At 38.5% G+C, this 21,223-nt stretch overlaps 1 protein-coding gene across 1 annotated transcript in view; it reads left to right on the forward strand.

The window, feature by feature from the left end:
• grin2cb (glutamate receptor, ionotropic, N-methyl D-aspartate 2Cb) overlaps nucleotides 1-21,223 on the forward strand; it is a 100,822-nt gene that overhangs the window by 45,773 nt on the left and 33,826 nt on the right. Inside the window, exon 4 of the mRNA XM_041219752.1 lies at nucleotides 7,698-7,909. Within this exon, the coding sequence (XP_041075686.1) occupies nucleotides 7,698-7,909 (212 nt within the window). The remainder of the gene's footprint in view (nucleotides 1-7,697; nucleotides 7,910-21,223) is intronic.

Here is a 21,223-nt window from a genome sequence, read left to right on the forward strand (position 1 = left end):
CATTTAGCTGACATTTCTAACAAATAAATCCATGAAAAAATACATGTAGCTTATTTATTATTTATTTTTTAAACTTGGGGATTCAACATTTACCTAACAGATAAATTTGAAAAACATTTTCATTCAGCAAATGAATAAAAAAATTTAAAAATCTGAGTTTTCACCAAAAAATATATATTTATTTTGCCAGCTAAATCTGAAGCTCGAGGGCTGTGAACACCAAACGTGAGCAAGCGAATTTGAGGTGAATAAAGTATGGACACCGGGAGTGAAACGAACAACACAAATACAGCATGAGTACATCAAAAAAATGACTGTAGCTGGTCATGAAAAGTAAAGACTGTCTTCTATTGTGGCGACGAAATAAAATAAATAAAACACAAAGAAATAGGGTAACACTTTATTTTAAGCACTACATATTAGGGATTTATTATGTACTTATTTGTGACTAATTAGTAGGTAATACATCACATGTAGCCTCCTAATAAGGATTTTTTGGTACTTTTTATTCTTATTCTCAAACATGCCTTACTAAAGGTTTCTGGACATTAATAAAGGATTTGCATGCTTTATACTGAAGTGAAGACTGTTCTTGACCATATTAGGTCCTACTAGCTGCTTGTATTAATAAAGTAGCAAAACAAAGTGGACCATGCATGGGTAGCCCTCTATCCCAGAGTTGGACTTTGTTTCCAATAAAGGCCTTATTAGGAGGATATAGGTCACTAATAAAGAGTTTTGCAGCCCCTATTCTGAAGTGAAGGTTTCATTGTCATTAATTAAGAGCTTATTAGAAGCATATAGGTCATCAATAAAGGGTTCTACAGCCCCTATTCTGAAGTAAAGGCTGCTTTTACATTACATAAGAACTTATAAGCAGCATATCAGTCATCAATACAATATTTTTCTCTAACAAATAAAAAAGCACTTATCACTAGGGCATCTTTAATCACTTGTGCAACCTGTACACTGAAGGCACCCCATGAAGCTCTCACTCACATTAATGAACCTGACCAAAAAATAAACATAAGAAACAGACAAAATCCTTTTAATTAGGAACTTTTTTTTTTTTTTTTTTTTTTAAAGAACTGTTAAAACTTGTAACAAATTACTATATAATTATTTTCTCAGTAAAACATACAATCTTAAATTGGAAATATTTTTTTTCCAAAAAAGGTTAGATAAATTCTGCATTCCTAAACAGATACATCACCAACTGGTGTAGTGAATTACGTACTTTTTTTTCTAAGTCCATTGGCAATCTCTTCTAAAGGGGTAACATTTGCAATAACATTGGAAATTTAAACAAAGTACTATTTATTGTTTCAGTATTCTGTATCATTAGCATTACAGAAATGGGGATTTTGAACGTGATTTCTAACATGATTTTCAGCTTTAACGTCACAAATTAACAGTTAGGGTCCTATGCAAATTGTTTTATTATTTTCTGATTTCATTTCAGTTTTTACTGTTTTAAAAAAATGTAATTAGGTTGATTTAATTGAACGTATATACAGCATAGGTGCAGTGAACAAAAAAACGTAAATCTACAGGTTTTTCCCCCCCCCCCATTCGGTGTGTGCATTGAAGTAAGAGTCTTGTTTTGTTGAAAATAGTGTAAACTTTATTTTTATTTTATTTCCCTGTATTAGTCAACATTTAACTGACTTACTTGCAGCTTTATTGCTAAGTTTTAATTTCTAAGCCTTTTAACTGAGGATGTTCCTGTTCTAAAAGTGTCCCGTCCCCCTCCACCCACACACACACACACATTAAAACGTTAGTCAAGGTGCATAACAGAGGGTGGGGAGGGAGGGAGAGTTTTTGAAAAAAGGTACTCTGATGCAAAATATTCTTTCAGTCAAATTAAATATACCCCTACTTCTTTAAATCACACAAGTTATATAGAGTTGTGCACAAACTTTGGGACCACTAAAAAACCCCAATAAAAACTACTTTTGGAAGCTATAAACAAACTGGAATGTAAGCACAGTCTACATTGTATAGAACGTGTTCTCTTTTGATACTGAAGCTATTCATAAATAATTTAGTATTCCTCAATTTAGTTGCATATTACTACTCATGCATTATTTTTTATTTAGTTGCTACCTTTATCCAAAGCAACCCATCTATTTATTAATTATTGATGATTATTTATTTATTTTGCTTCTGTCTCAAATAACTCAAGATATTTAAATACATATATAATAATATTGTTACTGTTGAATGTATAGAACACACTGGCAATTAAGACTTAGACTATTTGAATATGAACTGAATGAATAAAACTAAACAAGATGTATACTGTAGAGCTGGTTACTTCTGAACAAAATGCATATATAATGTACTGTTAACGGTAACACAAATAGCAAAAGAAAACACACTGTAGTTTAACAATGCAAACCAGAGAACCCTATCCTGACCTTACAAAAGACTCCAGTACCAATTGGTGTCAAAGGTATCTTGTCTTCCGTAATAACAAATCAAAAGAATGTTTATAAGAAATTGTGAACAAAGACAATAGACTTCAAAAATACTTTATGGACCCAACATAACATTGTTGCACACCAATATAAAATATACAGTTATCAGATTCCTTCATCAAGCCACTACAAATACTGGTTACTGTATTAATATAAAGTATGGACATTTCTTAACACAAACTGCTGTACGGACGTATCATATTCTGACATTCATAGGAACAGAACGTAGGTCATTATAATGTTGTTATTTTGGATATAAATAACTTATATTTAATGAGAGCACAACAATAGACATTTATACATCTTAATTGATGGTATATGTCACAAATAACAATTATTTTTAAATGACATGTGCACCGTTTTTGCCAAGATTTTTAAATATACTTAAAGTTAAAATAATGCATTTATGTTTGTGTGTATAACGTACCAAATATTAAAAATGTACCTCAATAAAATAACATTCATAACAAAGACAAACTTGTTACAGTGCCTATTGGTATCAAGTATTGCAGTCTGACCCAGGTTTATTTTTAAAGTGTGCCGCCCTGTCTCCAAAATCTCTTCCTCAGCTCCCAGCCATTCTTCTTTGCCATCTGCTGACAAGGGATTTGATGCAGCATGTCTTTCTTCTTAGAGGAGACCACCTCTATAACTCCCCACTGTGCAAATGTCAAGAAAAAAATAACTGTTATTTGTGACATGCACCTTCAGTTAAGATGTGTAAATGTATATTGTTAGCTCTCATTAAATATAAGTTATTTATATTTATTTAAAATAATAGTGGCTTGATGCGGGAATCTGTTAACTGCATATTCCACATCAGTGCAATAAGTTTTTGTCTGTTTCTTACGTTTATTTTTTGGTCAGGTTCATTAATGTGAGTGAGAGCTTCATGGGGTGCCTGGAGTCTTCACTTCAGTATTCAGGTTGCACAAATGATAAAAAATGCCCTGGTGATAAGTGCTTCTTGTGCATTATCTGTTAAATCAAAACAGTATTAATGATATATGCTGCTAATAAGTTCTTAAGTAATGTAGAATAAGCCTTTACTTCATAATAGGGGCTGCAAAACCCTTTATTAATGACCTATACGCTTCTAATAAGCTCTTAATTAATGACAATAAAACCTTCAATATCCAACATCCTGCAGATAAGCCCTTTATTGGAAACAAAGTCCAACTCTGGGATAGAGTGTTATCTATGCATGGTACACTTTGTTTTGCTGCTTTATTACCGATGTATTAATCACATACAAGCAGCTAGTAGGCAAAGAACAGTCTTCACTTCAGTAAGGCATGCAAATCATTAATGTTCACAAACCTTTAGTAAGGCATGTGAGAGAATAAGTACCTAACAAACCTTTGTTACGAGGCTATGTATGATGTACTATGTGCTAATTAGTCACAGATAAGTACATAATAAATGCCTAATATGTAGTGCTTTAAATAAAGTGTTACCAGAAAGACAGTATGAGTGGGTACATCACAGTTCGGGGAAAACCACGGCTTGATAATTTGATTATTATTATTATTGGTCAACATCATTAAAACAAAGAAGTGTCATTTTACAGAAATACAAAACCAGTGTGTGGTGCTCCCTGTCACTTTGAGTAAAATTAAGATGAAATAAAGAGCGATAGCATACCATCAATTTCCAATTGTTCTGCTATTTCTTGCCATATGGCATCTTTCTTTTTATTGTCTTTATAACCATGAACCTGGCATCATAAAGAACATTATATATTTTTTTACATTAATAATTATATTCTCATTGACGTCCATTTTTTTTATTTATGTGAAATCTCTGTATGAGTGAGACAGTGACAGTCACTACCTTTGACCTTATTTCTGATTGGTCCATTGCAACGCAAACAGCGTGTAGCACGAAGACAAATAAAACACATGTATTTCTATATCTGCTCGCTACATTTGCTCGTATTATTCCATTTAAGTCAATAGTTTTAATTATTTTGTATTCGTTCACTCGCATTGTTCATGTCTGGTGTGCACAGCCCTTTAACATGCAAGCCCATGCACATTGGCATGTTTGATTTGGCATTGTATCCTGTGGAACTGCACTTACACTTTTAAGAATGTATTTGTTAACATTTATAGATTTAGCTACATCTGGACTTTTTCTGGTTAAGTCTAGGAAAAAATAACCAATTTATAGTAAATCCATGAAAAAAACACCTGTTAAACATTAGTGCTTTTTTATTGTTTTTTACACTTGTTGCCCCATACACGGAAGCCGCCATTTCGGCTCTGTTCACTGCAGTTCACTGTTCACTGACATGCTCCACTTCAAACATCATTTCTCCGGTTTGCAAGGCCTAGTGTGATTGCTCATTTGAAAGATAAGAACTTGGACTAATTAGCTGTCATTTATGTATTTATTTAAAATGTTGTAGCTTTTATTTTTTTTTTTTTTTTTACAGAACTGCCCCTTTAGTCACAGTCGCGCCACCCTTACTGACTCTCCGTGCCCTCCTTACTGACTCTCCACGTTCCCCTTACTGACTTTTCAACCCTCAATACTGACTCTCCGCACCCTCCTTACTGACTCTCCGTGCCCTCCTTACTGACTCTCCACGTTCCCCTTACTGATTCTCCGTGCCCTCCTTACTGACTCTCCACACCCCCCCTACTGACTCTCCGCACCCTCCTTACTGACTCTCCGTGCACTCCTTACTGACTCTCCACGCTCCCGTTATTGACTCTTCACGCCCTCCTTACTGACTCTCCGCGCCCCCCCTACTGACTCTCCGCACCCTCCTTACTGACTCTCCGCACCCTCCTTACTGACTCTCCGTGCCCTCCTTACTGACTCTCCACACCCCCCCTACTGACTCTCCGCACCCTCAATACTGACTCTCCGCACCCTCCTTACTGACTCTCCGCACCCTCCTTACTGACTCTCCACGCTCCCCTTACTGACTTTCCGCACCCTCAATACTGACTCTTTGCACCCTCCTTACTGACTCTCCACACCCTCCTTACTGACTCTCCACGCTCCACTTACTGACTCTCTGTGCCCCTCACTTTGCACACCACTGGTCTATACCACTGTGACTGCTGTTTTCCATTTTACAAACCCAATAAAGTAGTCCAAAGTCACTGCAGACATTGCAGCAGTTACTACAAATAATTTCCCTTGGAGGGTCCCTGGGACTGCTTTGCTACTGTTGTGTCTATAAAGGAACCTTGGAGCCCATTCACAGTGACTCAGTGCAGCTTTTATGAGCAGCTGTTCTGGCACCCCCTGGATGAATGGGATTCAATGGAGTTGTCGGCATTACATTTCGAGTGTTAAATCAACAAGAAAATGCAATCAGATCTAAAGCCAGCGCTGAGCAGGCAGTGCTATTTGTCTCTCCTTTGATATTTCTTGAGACGCGCCTGACAGCCAAATCATCAATAAGAGCTTCCTGCCTTTGCCTTGCTTTTATTGCTTCTTCCTTGGATTAATGCAGCATGCTATTTCTTTCACAATACCAGAGTAATACAGTATCTAGATAGGTTTGCATTACTTTTGTCCTTTACAAAATACAAAACAAAATCAGAGATTATCATTAATCAACCTTATTTATAACACTGTGTAACACAATTTTTGTTCCTGGGTAGTAAGTGTTATTTCCTAATTGCTTATGCCTCAAAAGTATAGAAAATGGCTATTATTCCCCACAAACTTTGCTTTTGTGACCAGGACAGTGATATTTTGAAATTTACCTATTTCCAATGAGAAAACGGTCTTTTCGTTCACATAAGGTCAGAAAAAAACAACATATGAATCCAAATTAACATGTATTTATACTAAAGTAATACAAAAATGACTACAAAAGATTTAGAAGTGAGTAGTTTTTCAGGATTTACGATTATACTGTAAACTACTTTCACGAATCAGCCCCCAAATGTAGTCTCCCATCACGTTCTCATTATACTGTCCTTGGTAGCGGCGTTCAAAGTCCAGTATATTCTGGTGGAAGCACTTGCCTTGCTCCTCTGAGTACGCTCCCATTTTCTCCTTAAATTTATCATGATGAGCATCAAGGATATGGACTTTGAGGGACATCCTACAGCCCATTGTGCCGTAGTTCTTCACCAGAGTCTCAACCAGCTCCACATAGTTTTCGGCCTTGTGATTGCCCAGGAATCTGTGGTCCGACGAAGACACCAGCTTTGACCTTTGCCTCAGACAGCTTAGGGAAGAAGTCTTGAAGGCACTCGAAGGCTGCCGACTCCTTATCTAGAGCTCTGACAAATTGTTTCATAAGGCCCAATTTGATGTGCAGTGGTGGCATCAGCACCTTCTGGGGGGTCCACTTGACGTTGTTCCTCCCCACAGAGAACTCGGTCCGCTGTGGCCAGTCCCGTCTGTGGTAGTGCGCCTTGGTGTCCCTGCTGTCCCAAAGGCAAAGATAGCAGGGAAAGTTGGTAAAACCGCCTTGGAGACCCATCAGGAATACTATCATTGCAGCCTCTTGATGCCATCTCAGAAAAATGCAGATATGTATCCACTTAGGCAGCTGGAACTAAACTGAACGGGTGGGCTTAAGGCCCCTGTATTTATACTACTATTTATATTACTGGAAAGTTCTAGAAAGTTCTAGAAGTTACTTCAAGTTTACTCAGCACTGAATCTATCTGGAATGTTCTAGAAAATAGGTACATTTCAAAATATCACTTTCCTGGTCACAAAAGCAAAGTTTGTGGGGAATAATAGCCATTTTCTATACTTTTGAGGCATAAGCAATTAGGAAATAACACTTACTACCCAGCAACCAAAAAAAAAAAAAAATTGTTACAAGGTGTAATCACTGTACGCCAGAAACCTGGGAATGGCTACAATATCAGAAACACTGTGTAAATGGGTGGATTGATTTGTCATGCTACTGCAAATAGAATCCTTGACATTCTGTTTTATATCCCTCAAAGTTAAACCTAAACATTCAATTATATTATATATATATATATATATATATATATATATATATATATATATATATATATATATATATATATATATATTTTTTTTTTTTTTTTTTTTAATTGCAAGATCACATTAGGATTAATACATACAAAAATTCAATGCACAAACCATACAAAAAATGTAATGATTTCAAATAAAGGTTTTATTTTATTTTTAGTTCAAATGTGTTTTCAATAGACTTCATTGAATTGACCATGCACCCTTCTCTGGCTCTCTTCTACCCAGGTCGGAACCTACGAGGAGGGGATCCTGGTGATGCGCTATCCCGTGTGGCCACGCTACGGGACCTTCTTGGAGCCTGTCTCAGACAACCGGCACCTGACCGTGGCCACGCTCGAGGAGCGGCCCTTTGTGATCGTGGAGAACGTGGACCCTGTGACTGGGACCTGTGTGAGGAATACCGTGCCCTGCCGCAAGCAGTCCAACCGTACAGAGATGTGAGTACAGTGCCACTGCAGCTCCTAGCGCAATGCAGTCCTGTACCTCCAGTTGTACTCATGTAGTGTGAGTGCACAGTCTCAGCTGGGATGATCAGGAGGTATTGTGAGGATTGCAGTTTGGATGATCAGGAGATATTGTGAGGATTGCAGTTTGGATGATCAGGAGATATTGTGAGGATTGCAGTTTGGATGATCAGGAGGTATTGTGAGGATTGCAGTTTGGATGATCAGGAGGTGTTGTGAGGATTGCAGTTGGGATGATCAGGAGGTATTGTCAGGATTGCAGTTGGGATGATCAGGTGGTGGTACTGTGATGATTGTTGTGAAAGCAACAATTACAGTATACTACTGACTGATAGTAACAGCAATACATCTTGTTGAAAGTAAAACATCTAATAAATACTAAAGGAGTGTGATCAGATCCCCAGTATCTCTGATTTCCAACATTAACAGTGCAGAGGGCCTGTGTGCCGAGAGAGGGAAACACACACCTCCTCTTGGCCCTGCTTTACCCCACCACACGCTTCCTCTTGGCCACGCTTTACCCTACCACACACCTCCTCTAGACATTCTTTACCCCACCACACACCTCCTCTAGACATGCTTTACCTCACCACACACCTCCTCTAGACATGCTTTACCCCACCACACACCTCCTCTAGACATGCTTACCCCACCACACACCTCCTCTAGACATGCTTACCCCACCACACACCTCCTCTAGACATGCTTTACCCCACCACACACCTCCTCTAGACATGCTTTACCCCACCACACACCTCCTCTAGACATGCTTACCCCACCACACACCTCTAGACATGCTTACCCCACCACGCACCTCCTCTTGACATGCTTTACCCCACCACACACCTCCTTTGTAATTATCCCTGATTATTCTCTGTTGGGGTAAGTAGCCTGTAGTACTGTAATGTATTTATTACTTATGGTGATGGATGTGTGCTGAACTGCTTGTGTGCAGCTTTCTTTAATCCTGTCGTTGTTGAGAAGATTAGTCTGTGACACCATTCAGTTAGAAGAGCAGATGTATCTCCAGCCTCGGCGGTGATGGATGGCTTGTTTCCCATCCCTGCAGTGATAGATAGGTCCCCACATCGTTGTTTCTATAAGTGTAGGACAGCTATCTGAAGCTAATTCCCTGTGCATTGCTACACAATATCACCCTCCCCTCTGACAGGGTTTTCTGGAGCTTGGGAATCTCGTGCTTCTGAAATGCTGCATTAAGTTTATAATGTGATTCTAGGACAGTGTGGCAGGCTGTCAATCACCATGAGAGATGTGGTGATTGAAAGAGTCTTTTTTTACTAATTATAGTTTCAGATAAAACAGTGAATGCAACGCTGTGGGTCAGTTGCATAAATAGGGCCTTGACATTACTACATGAGATGCACAGTGTTGAGTGAAGTTATTAAAAGTAATTTCTCATGAGTGATGTAAAACTGACACAAAATTCACATGGTCATTTTTCTCTCCTAAACCTGCTACCACATGGACAGCATTATCCGATTGGCCCTTTAGCTCCAAACTAGAACTGAGCCAGGTCTGAAGCAGCCATGTTGTGTGGAGGGGGTGCTGGTCAGGGGGCTGCTCTGTACTGCAGATGGCAACTGGTTTATATTGTGTGCTCTCAAACTGAAGCAACAGATTAGGGTAGTTCAGGTAAGGACTATAAGTAGAGGGATTGGACAAAAAAAGTGAATTACATCCATAACACTGTAAGCAGGGTGTAGGGTCACCATGGGCATCAGGACATCATCTTAAATATGCTTAAATTGTTCTGAGTAATACATAACCATTCCTCAAATCACTCAGCACAATATAATACAATACAGTACCACCTAATACAGTACCATCAACAATCATGCAATCATGCATGCATTGTTCTAACTGAGCGCCTCTATCAAAATCTATTATATCTGATATCTTTCCCATTGGCTCTCACACTGACTGAAAACAAACAAAACATATCATTTTTTGGGGATCCCGAAATGGCGGTATCCATGTATGGGGCGACAAGTGTAAAAAACAAACAAAAGCATTTTTTGGGGGTCCCAAGTGGCACATCAGGTAAAGGTGCTCCACATGGAGTCCAGGATGAGCCCTATAGTCTGGACGTCACTGGTTCAAGTCCAGGCTATTCCTTTGCCGACCAAGGATAGGAGCTCCCAGGGGCAGCGCTCCCAGGGGGAGGGAAGGCTAGGTCAGCCAGGGTGTCCTTAGCTCACCGCACACCAAGCAACCCCTGTGGTCCCTGAGGGCTTGCCTATAAGCTGCCCAGGGCTGCATTGTCCTCTGACACTATAGCTCTGGGTGGCTGCATGGTGAGTCTGCGATGTGAAAAGAAGCAGGCAGCTGACATAACATATCATTTTTTGTACCAGCTTGTCGTAATGGAATATGAGACTGAACAAGGAACCCTGGGGTCACAAAACTATTGAAGAAATGTATTTTAACACCAAGTTAAGTCTATGCTTTAGTGTACAGTTCACATGCCATTGTACAAGTAAGTTTCAAATTTACAAATGAATGTTACTGTTAAAGGAATGGCTTGTGGGTGACATCAGACCAGGAAATACAGATACACAGTACTGTGAGTCAATGTGCAGGTGTGCAGATTTATTGTGCAAATTAAATACCAAAGTAAGTGACATCTTGGCCAAAACACAAAACCAAAACTTATGAACATAAACCCCAAAACAAGTATCGTACTGGTCAATAGTGGTTCCTGATTTTAATAAGTGTGGAGATTATTCACACCTATGATATCGATATATATATATATATATATATATATATATATATATATATATATATATATATATATATATATATTATAAGTGTCATGACAGTACTGTGCAAAAGTTTTAGGCAGGTGTGAAAAAATGCTGTAAAGTAAGAATGCTTTCAAAAATAGACCTGTTAATAGATTATATTTATCAATTAACTAAATGCAAAGTGAGTAAACAGAAGAAAAATCTAAATCAAATCCATGTTTGGTGTGACCACCCTTTGCCTTCTAGGTACACTTGCACAAAGTCAGGGATTTTGTAGGCATATAGTCAGGTGTATGATTAAACAATTATACCAAACACAATACCATCTCTCCCAGGCAGAAATTTCAAGGCAGACAGGGGTTTCCAGATGTGCTGTCCAAGCTCTTTTGAAGAAGCACAAAGAAACAGGCAACACTGAGGGCCGTAGACGCAATGGTTGGCCAAGGAAACTTACTGCAGCAGATGAAAGACACATCATGCTTACTTCCCTTCGCAATCAGAAGATGTCTAGCAATGTCATCAGCTCAGAATTGGCAGAAAACAGTGGGACCCTGATACACCCATCTACTGTCCGGAGAAGTCTGGTAAGAAGTGGCCTTCATGGAAGACTTGCGGCCAAAAAGCCATACCTCCAACGTGGAAACAAGGCCAAGCGACTCAACTATGCACGAAAACACAGGAACTGGGGTACAGAAAAATGGCAGCAGGTGCTCTGGACTGATGAGTCAAAATTTGAAATATTTGGCTGTAGCAGAAGGCAGTTTGTTCGCCAAAGGGCTGGAGATCGGTACACGAATGAGTGTCTGCAGGCAACAATGAAGCATGGTGGAGGTTCCTTGTAAGTTTGGGGCTGCATTTCTGCAAATGGAGTTGGGGATTTGGTCAGAATTAATGGTCTCCTCAATGCTGAGAAGTACAGGCAGATACTTATCCATCATGCAAATCCATCAAGAAGGTATCTGATTGGCCCCAAATTTATTCTGCAGCATGACAACGACCCCAAACATACAGCGAAAGTCATTAAGAACAATCTTCAGTGTAAAGAAGAACATGGAGTCCTGGAAGTGATGGTATGTACCCCACAGAGCCCTGATCTAAACATCATCGAGTCTGTCTGGGATTACAAGAAGAGAGAGAAGCAACCGAGCCTGCCTAAATCCACAGAAGAACTGTGGTTAGTTCTCCAAGATGTTTGGGCCAACCTACCTTCAGAGTTCCTTCAAAAACTGTATGTCTACCTAGAAGAATTGATGCTGATTTGAAGGCAAAAGGGTGGTCACGCCAAATATTGATTTGATGTAGATTTTTCTTCTGTTCACTCACTTTGCATTTGGTTAATTGATAAATATAAACTATTAACATGTCTATTTTTGAAAGCATTCTTACTTTACAGCATTTTTTCACACCTGCCTAAAACTTTTGCACAGTACTGTATATATATATATATATATATATATATATATATATATATATATATATATATATATATATATATATATGTGTGTGTGTGTGTGTGTGTGTGTGTGTGTGTGTTTGTGTGTGTGTGTGTGTGTGTGTGTACAGTCAGCACTCACATATCCGACCTTATAAATTTTTGACCTCAGTGACAGTTAAACGTGTGTGACGCATATCTGATTATTTCATTTTGGCCCGTTACAACTCTTGTCCATTTTTCATGGAACACAAAATAAGTAAGCATTCATTTAGTACTATATTGGTTTTCTTTGTACTGTACTATATTTTCAACAGAAGAAGTCTTTTAATTCTAAACAATAGGATTTTCAAAATTTCACTTTCCAAAAGAAATGATACATGGATTGTAGTACAGTACATACTTTTATATCTGACACATATTGTAGCAGTATGTTTTCTTTAATCAATTTTGCTTTGCCACATGGTTGCTGAATCAGCCAAATAGAATGCTTTTTGACAACCTATTTTCACAACAGAGATATACCTTACTACTTTTTTCAAATAGTCAATATAGTTTCCAGCTTTTTTGCAGCATCACGAAGATGCTTCAAAATGGCCTGTCGATCTTGGGCAGGTGTTGTGACTCTTGATCTCTCTGTTCGTGGTCTGTCATTGACAGAGTGTGTCTGGTTGTACCGTCTCACCAGGTTTGAAATTGCTGACTATGAGCAACCAAGACAGTAAGTCATAGTATGCTGCTCTAGACCCAGCCTCCAACATGCCGATTGCACAAAGGCGCTGTTCTTTTAACAGACATAGCATATTGTTTTTTTTACTGTGATTTTTTTTTTTGTTGCTTTTATTCAAGCTTGCAATTCAACAGCTAAAATCACTCCATATCCAGTGTCCAATCATGTCTCACTAATTAGGTAATTAAGTGCATATGCTTCAGTCATAATCACTCATGGTCAAGGATGAATGATCTAGTGATTAAAAAGAAACCAAAAACATGTTGTCAGTGTCCATTATTTATATACCTCATTTTTTTTTTCAAAAATGAATGTTCTAATAGTTTTAAGTTTCTTTTGATGCTCGGTATATATTGTAACAGGAAAGAGCCTTCAGTCAGGGACAAACTCGATATTTATTACACTAATAAATTATCAATGACAATCTGTCCATTGTTAACTAACAATTAACATGTTGTTATGGGCCACGACCTGCACTGCTAAAACAAATTCATTTTTAAAAGGAATCGCAGGGTGGAACAAGTCTGTCTCTGTTGATTCGCGTCTCCCTGCTTCACAACAACAACAAACACTCCCCTTCCAATTAGTCCCACCTAAAGCCACTCCAAAGCCAATCACCAGCAGCTCCATAGGCTGTTCGACCAATTTGAAACACAACCCCTCCTACTCCAAGTATTCCAGCATTTTACAGCCTAACATAAAACGTTGCATGTTTCAAAAGGAACTTCGTAATTTAATAAGAAATGTAATGCAGCAATATAGTATAAACAGAACATGTGAAAACGGGGAGAATGGCGTATGAATTAAAAAATCTACAACCTACTGTATGGAAATCGAAACTTAAGCCTCACGTGACCCATAACCCGCCAGGCAACAGACACGTTAAGATTAAGTCTAATTATGAGTAGTAGAAGCTAATCACAAGCTTGCATTGTGTAGCCAATACAAATACATTAAAACTTGACAGACAGGGGGAAATTGCAGGTGGAAGACACACAGAATCCCACCCATTATGAGGCCAGTTAGCCAATAGCAATACAGTAGACCTTGGAAAGCATGACATAGGGTAAGGTGATTTTTTCTTTTACAAAATTACACATACCCTTAGCCTCTGTAGCAGTTGCCAAGTTAGGCTTGTTTTTTGAGAGTCGCAGGTTGTGTTATTGACTGATGTCAATGTATATGCATATCATTTGAATTTTAGAATCTTCCTATCCTCACCAGTTCAACTAAGAAAAACAAACTACTAAAAAAAAAAAAAACTGGAACTACTAAAAAAAAATTGGAATTTGTATAACCACCTGTAACAGGACAGGACAGGACCTGAGCTGGCTCATTGGTGCATGCATGATCCTGCAGAGGGAGCTCGGGAGCCACGAAGGGTCCATCTGTCAATTATGGCAATGACATGGAGAGGCTGGGAGAGGGCTTGCTCTTTCTCTCTCTCTCTGAGTGGTTGAGAGCCAGGTCTTGAGCGGTGCTCGACCTATAAAAATTATGCTCTGCTATTTCTCAGGTCCTTCCCTCCTAGGAAAACGACAGCAGGAGCTCTGGTCAAAAGCTACTGCGGAGACCAAAACAAGAATGGCAGCATCTGAATCTAAGAGAACAGACCAGCAAACCAGACGGAGGAAGGTAGCCCAAAATCGGGGAAGATAACCCTTTCAGTTATGGTCCCAAGGGGGATTGTGTAGACATCCCCACACAGTATTAGTAAAGGAATAGCAAACAGGCACAGGTTGAAGTTCCGAGCTGTATGGGTAGCGACGGTGGGGGAACGCTGCTGAAGAAGCAACTTTTGTTTGTAGTTTTGTTATTGTGTTTTACTTTCTCTGTTTGCTTTTGTCTTTTCTTTGGACTATTATTTTGATGCACCTGTGTATGCACTCTTCATGGGCTCCCTGTTTACCATCGTTGGTATTTGGGTGAGCCAGCAGTGCAGTGCCACCTTGTGGCAAAATTAATAAAGTACACTCTTGCGGGGTGTTCAAAACTTGAACTTTATGTCTGTGTTCAGTAAATTCCACCACCCTCCCACACCCCCTCATCCCTCCCTCTGATATGGGTTGGGCCTGTTTTGGCCTTGTTTTAAAAGGCAGTGTCACTTTTTTTTCTTGTGAGACTTGGCAACATTGTTCTGTAGCCTCTAATGATGAGCTGCCACTGGTGCTGTTCCTTCCAGCGCGAGTAGCAATTAATTTATTTTATCTTTGTTTCTCCTGCCTCTCTCCCGTTCTCCACTATGAACACACAACCTTGAGTGAGCGATCCGTGCATCTTTATATACAGATGTGCCGGGACTCAATTCCTAATCAGTCATTCAACTGAGTCCAGACAGATTCTGCACATGAACTAATTTGTGCATTACCCATGACCAAATATCAGTATATATTTTAAATCACCCATGCACATAACCCAAACCATACAAAATTAACAAAATACACCCAGGGGCTGGGGTACCCCGTCACAGTTACACATCTAGCGTTTGTACCAAAAAAAGATTTCTTCACTTACTGTATCTTTTTGAAAATTGTAAATAACTTATTGAAGCAAACTGCTGTGAGAATAAGTAGGCTATCCCGCTGGAGTCACTTGTCTCTGCTAATAAATTGAGACACTGAAACGTGTTCTGTGTCGCTGACACTTTCCTCCATAACCATTATCAAAGAACAGTAATCAGTTCACACTAAACAGACTGTATTACATTTAGTAGAGCTATGAAAAAGACTAATATAAATATGCTTCACTGACAGTGAAGATAATTGCTTTAAGAAGTTATGCTGCTAAGCCTGTCTTTCCCAATGTTTCTTCGACGTGCTTTATCTATAGTGCCGAGAAAAAGTTTGTGAACCCCTTAGGATTTTAACATATTTCATATATTTCAAACCTAAAATGTTATTAGATCTTAATCTAAGTCCTAATAATAGATATAGATAATCTGATTAAACAAATGACACAAAAACATGATAGTTTTTCAACATTTATTTATCCACAAATGATTCAACATTCAATATCCATGTTTGAAAAAGTATGTGAACAGCAATTACTTCAACTAAGTGTTTCCTGTAACTGTTGGTCAGTCTCTAACATCGGTTTTGAAGAATTTTGGCCCATTCCTCCTTACTGAACTGCTTCAACTCAGTGACATTTGAGGGCTTCCTTGCATGGACAGCTCGCGACCGGCCCTCCCACAACATTTCGATGGGGTTTAGTTCCGAACTTTGACTAGGCCATTCTAAAACACAGAATTCCTTCTTCTGCAGCCATTCTTCTGTAGACCTGATTGTATGTTTAGGATCATTGTCTTGCTGCATGACACACTTTCGGTTCAGCTTCAGCTCACGGACGGATGGCCTGACATTCTTCTCTAGAATTCATGGTTGTGTCAATGACGGCGACAAGCCGTCCAGGTGCTGAGGTAACAAAGCAGCCCCAAACAATCACACTCCCAACACCATGCTTGACAGTTGGGATATGGTTCTTCTGTTCGAATGTAGTGTTTGGTTTTCGCCAAACATAACGTTTCTCATGGAGACCAAAAAGTTCTACCTTTGACACATCTGTCCAGAGAACATTGTTCCAGAAGTCTTGTGGATTATCTATGTGCTTTTTGGTGAACTTCAGGTGGGCAGCAATGTTATTTTTAACATTGTTATCCTTCCATGAACACCATTCTTGTTTAGTCTTTTTCTGATAGTTGTCATGAAAACCCACATTAGCCAAGGCTAGAGTGGCCTGCAGTTCTTTGAATGTTACTCTGGGGTTCTTTGTGACTTCCTTGATGATTTACTGGTTTGATCTTGGAGAGATTTTGGTAGGATGTCCGCTTCTTGGTAGAGTGACTGTGGTCTTGAACTTTCTCCATTTGTAGACTGACAGTTTATCGGTGGAGCCCCAAATCCTTAGAAATGGTTTTAAACCCTTTCTAGACTGATGCGCACCAATAACTGTTAGTCTGAGGTCCTCTGAGATTTCTTTTGATTGTGGCATGATGTGTTTCCACACACCTGTATGGTGAAGACCAAATTCACAAAGTTTCTGATCTTTATATAGGGTGGGGCCTCCCAAACTCACCCCTGCAGATCTACCTAATTATTTTAACACCTGATTTTAAGTCCTTAATTGAGTTGATAAAACCAAGGGTTCACTTACTTTTTCACATACCCTCAATCTTAATTACTCATTGTTTGTCTAATTCATACATCATTTAGTTTCAAAAGACATGGAATTGGTTAATATAAACCCTATTGGATATTTAAGAAAATACTGGTTTTGATTTAAGAAGACTATTATAATTATCATTGGGGTTCACAAACTTTTTCTCGGCACTGTATTTTTTGTGGATGTGATTTATTACATTTATGTTCTAGCTACGAGAATCCACATGCATAGAAATCTATTTCTGTTTGTACTGGAAGTACAGCACTTCCCCGGAGAACCACGCGGTGTTTCAGTATTCCACATGTGTCACGTCGAGTACTTATAGACTGGGAGAATATTTAAGTATTTATTTGAGAAAAAAGAACATAATTTAAGCATACGCAGGTTTCATTTTGTTGCTTCTCAATCTGCTGTTACACTGAAAATCGTCCTCCTCAACAACCCCTGCATAGGCACCTTAGTTCATATTAATTATAGTGCATGTTCATTTTCAGTCATTGCATCCTCAGTCCTTTGAGTTACTAACTTACTCAGGTTTCCTCTGTTTTCTTTTTCTTTAATCTATCTATCTATCTATCTATCTATATCTATCTATCTATATATATATATATATATATATATATATATATATATATATATATATATATATATATATTAAATTAAAAAAATATATAATATTTATAATATATTATATATATATATATATATATATATATATATATATATATATATATATAATTTATATATATATATATCTATATATCTATATAGATAGATAGATAGATAGATAGATAGATAGATATAGATATTTATCTATCTATCCAACGGCATATAAATTGTACCCCCCCCCCCCATTGCACGTATTTTAACATAGCGTTATTTATAGTACGTGCATAAAATCGCAATATATATAATCAGGTTTTGTGTGTCATTATGCCCAGTCGGACCGGGGTACGGGTAAACATGCCCCCACCCCCCAAGTATTTTTCCAAATTTAAAAAAAAAATATATATAATTTATATATATAATATATAATATATATATATATATATATATATATATATATATATATATATATATTATATTTTTAATAAATCCGAAATCCTTGTGTGGCAGGGCAGGGCCTTTTCTGTAAATATTGTTGTGTGGTGATGTGGTGGCGGTTGTCAGGGATGGGGTTAATTTCCTATCCCTGCCAAAATACATGTGAGAATGTGGCTGGAGCTAATTGAATAATTGATAATTAGGCTCCAGCCACATGCTATAAAAAAAGGGGGAAATGCCTTTGTTTGGTGGAGGTGTTACTGTGTTACTAGAAGGCTCTACCCAACCTGAACAGTTTAGTTTAAACTTTTGTTTTGGCCCTTGTGCCAGTTATTTTGTAAGTGTTTATTGTGTGCGAGATTTGTTTTGTTTGACTTTTTGATTTATTTTTGTTGATTAAAACAGTGCAGCAGTGCTTTCACTGCAGCTTCCTTGTCTCTGAGTCTCCTTGCCTGCTGAAACTACCTGGGCCTGCAATGCTATCCTGTCACACCATGTATAAATTTTATTTTAATAAATATATTCAAAAGATTTGTCTAACAAATTGCTAATATTTGATTGAATATTACATCAAATGGGCACAGGGGAAGAGAGAGGGATCTGGTTGGTTGATCAGGACTGAGGGGGTGGTATCCACAACTGGGGAGTTGGGATGATGCACATGAAAGTAAGTTAGAAGAGAGAGAGAGTGAGGTGAGTCTGAGTGAATGGCAGTTGGTGGATTAATTTTCTTTTAGTATTTTTGTGGTATGATTGCAGGCCCAAACAGGGACTCTGCTGTTTTATTATTTGAATAATAAATAGCTACATAATATTGCATTTAGAGATGATCCCTCACTTCCTCCCACTACAGACAGTAGTTCATTTAGTAACAGTAAATTAATATATTCTGTGTATCTGTGGTTGGAGGTTGGTTGCGGATTCAAGGAGAAATACCCACGAAACATGGCAGCAATACACTTCCGTACATCTCTATTAAAGTATTAAAAAAAAGTGTGGCTCTTTTTGGCACTGGCTGTTTCAGGGCATAAAATTAGTGGTGATTTGTATGTAATTGTATTCAAATAAATAGCAGCTTGTTGTTACTGCTTGTTTGATCCGGCAACCCGACTCTGTTTTCCTTCTGCCGCTGCTTTCTTACCGCAAATGCCTCCGCTACAATTATATTATTACTACTTGCGTTAAATATATACCTGTGACAAAATGCCCGCCCCTGTGCATATTATCTGTTATGTTTTGCGTGTGGTGTGTTTAAATGTTGGTGCATAGACATTGGTACACGGCATATAAACGGGTCTGTGTAACACGAGTGTTTAAAATGTATATGTGTATTTAGGCACGAGGATTGCACAGCACTTTACGTGCAAGTAAAATGTAATAATATGTGAGCACGGGGAATTGCACTTTATTAATTCACGTGCAGTTGTACCGAGACTCCAATTGAATGATTGATTACCAGTCGAGTCTCGGTACAGCTGCATAAAAGCAGCATGTTTTCATATACGCGGGGTTTTGTGTTCGAGAGAGAGGCAGGCAGGCAGGCAGGCAGGCAGGCAGGCAGGCAGGCGTAAATATAAATCTCTATTGTTTTGTGTAGCGTTCGTCCACTCTGTTTTGTCCGTGTCTATTGATTTTGTTTGTCTATTTATTTTGGCCTCATGTGCCGTGTGCTGTGTTTTGTTACAAACCTTTTATTTTCTGTCTGTTTCACTATTAAACTGCGCATCAGCGCCTTCACCATTTCAAAGCCTGTGTTCAGAGTCAGTTCCTGTTTCTGGTTTGTCGTCACCCACTGCGGCCGTCTTTGTGACAATACCCCACCTGTATCTGCAGTTATTGTGATGGTCCAGTCAGAGATGTTCTGGATCTATCAATTCTGTTAGCAAATCAGGGTATTGACGTTTTCTGGGTTGAGAGAGGATCACAGTTTGTTTTCCACAATACCTGCAGTGTATTTGAATACCTGCACGTGGCACTTACAGGTAGATATAATTTCTTATGTTATGGTTAATTTTGAATAATTATAATAATAATTCCCAGACATTAAAATGTAAAAAAAAAAAAAAATCTGCACAATTAAATTGTGAAAATTATTGTCATTAGTTTATTAATCGGATCAGTCATATATATATGTTGCCTTATAGCCTGGAATTAAAATGTATTAAAATAGTTTTTTTTTTTTCATTTATCTACACATCCTACCCCACAATTTCTACGTGAAAAAAATATTCTAGAAATTTGAAGAAAATGAATTAAAAAAACTGAAATAGCTTGGTTGGTTAAGTGTCCACCTCCTTGTAATAGCAATCCTAAATTAGCTCAGGTGTAACCAATCACTTTCAAAATCAAACCAAGTTAAGTGGCCTCCACCTGTGTTAAATTGTAGTGAATCACATGATTTCAGGATAAATTCAGCTGTTCCTGTAGGTTCCCTCTGCTGCGTCGTGCATTACAAAGCAAAGACTCAACCATCAGCACCAAGGGGCTTTCAGAAGAACTCTGGGACAAAGTTGTTGAAAGGCACAGACCAGGGGATGGGTATAAAAAAATAATATCAAAATGCCCTTGGAGCACGGTCGCGACGATTATTATGAAGTCGAAGGCCATCCCTCCGAAGTGGATGATCGAGCAAGAAGGAGACTGATCAGAGAGGCTACCAAGAGTCTAATGGCAACTTTGAAAGAGCTACAGGCTTTTATGGTCATGACCTGTCAAATTGTGTATGTGACAACAATATCTCAAGCACTCCACAAATCTGGCCTGTATAGTTGGGTGGAAAGAAGGAATCCATTACTCAAGAAAGCCCACCTTGAATCCTGTTTAAAGTATGCAAAAAAAAACAACACTCAGGAGGTTTTGTAGCCATGTGGCAAAAAGTTTTGTGGTCTGATGAAACTAAAATTGAACTTTTGGGCCTAAATGGAAAGCGTTATGTTTGGCGCAAACCCAACACAGCACATCACCCAAACAACACCATCCCTACTGTGAAGCATGGTGGTGTCAGCATCATGTTATGGGCATGTTTCTTGTCGGCAGGGACTGGGCCACTTGTCAGGACAGAAGGGAAAATGAATGGAAGTCCTTGAGGAAATCCTGCTGCCCTCTGCAAGAAAGCTGAAACTGGGACGGAAGTTCACCTTTCAGCAAGACAA

The sequence above is a fragment of the Polyodon spathula genome, chromosome 20 (assembly GCF_017654505.1).
Source record: "Polyodon spathula isolate WHYD16114869_AA chromosome 20, ASM1765450v1, whole genome shotgun sequence".
Taxonomy (NCBI): Eukaryota; Metazoa; Chordata; class Actinopteri; order Acipenseriformes; family Polyodontidae; genus Polyodon; species Polyodon spathula.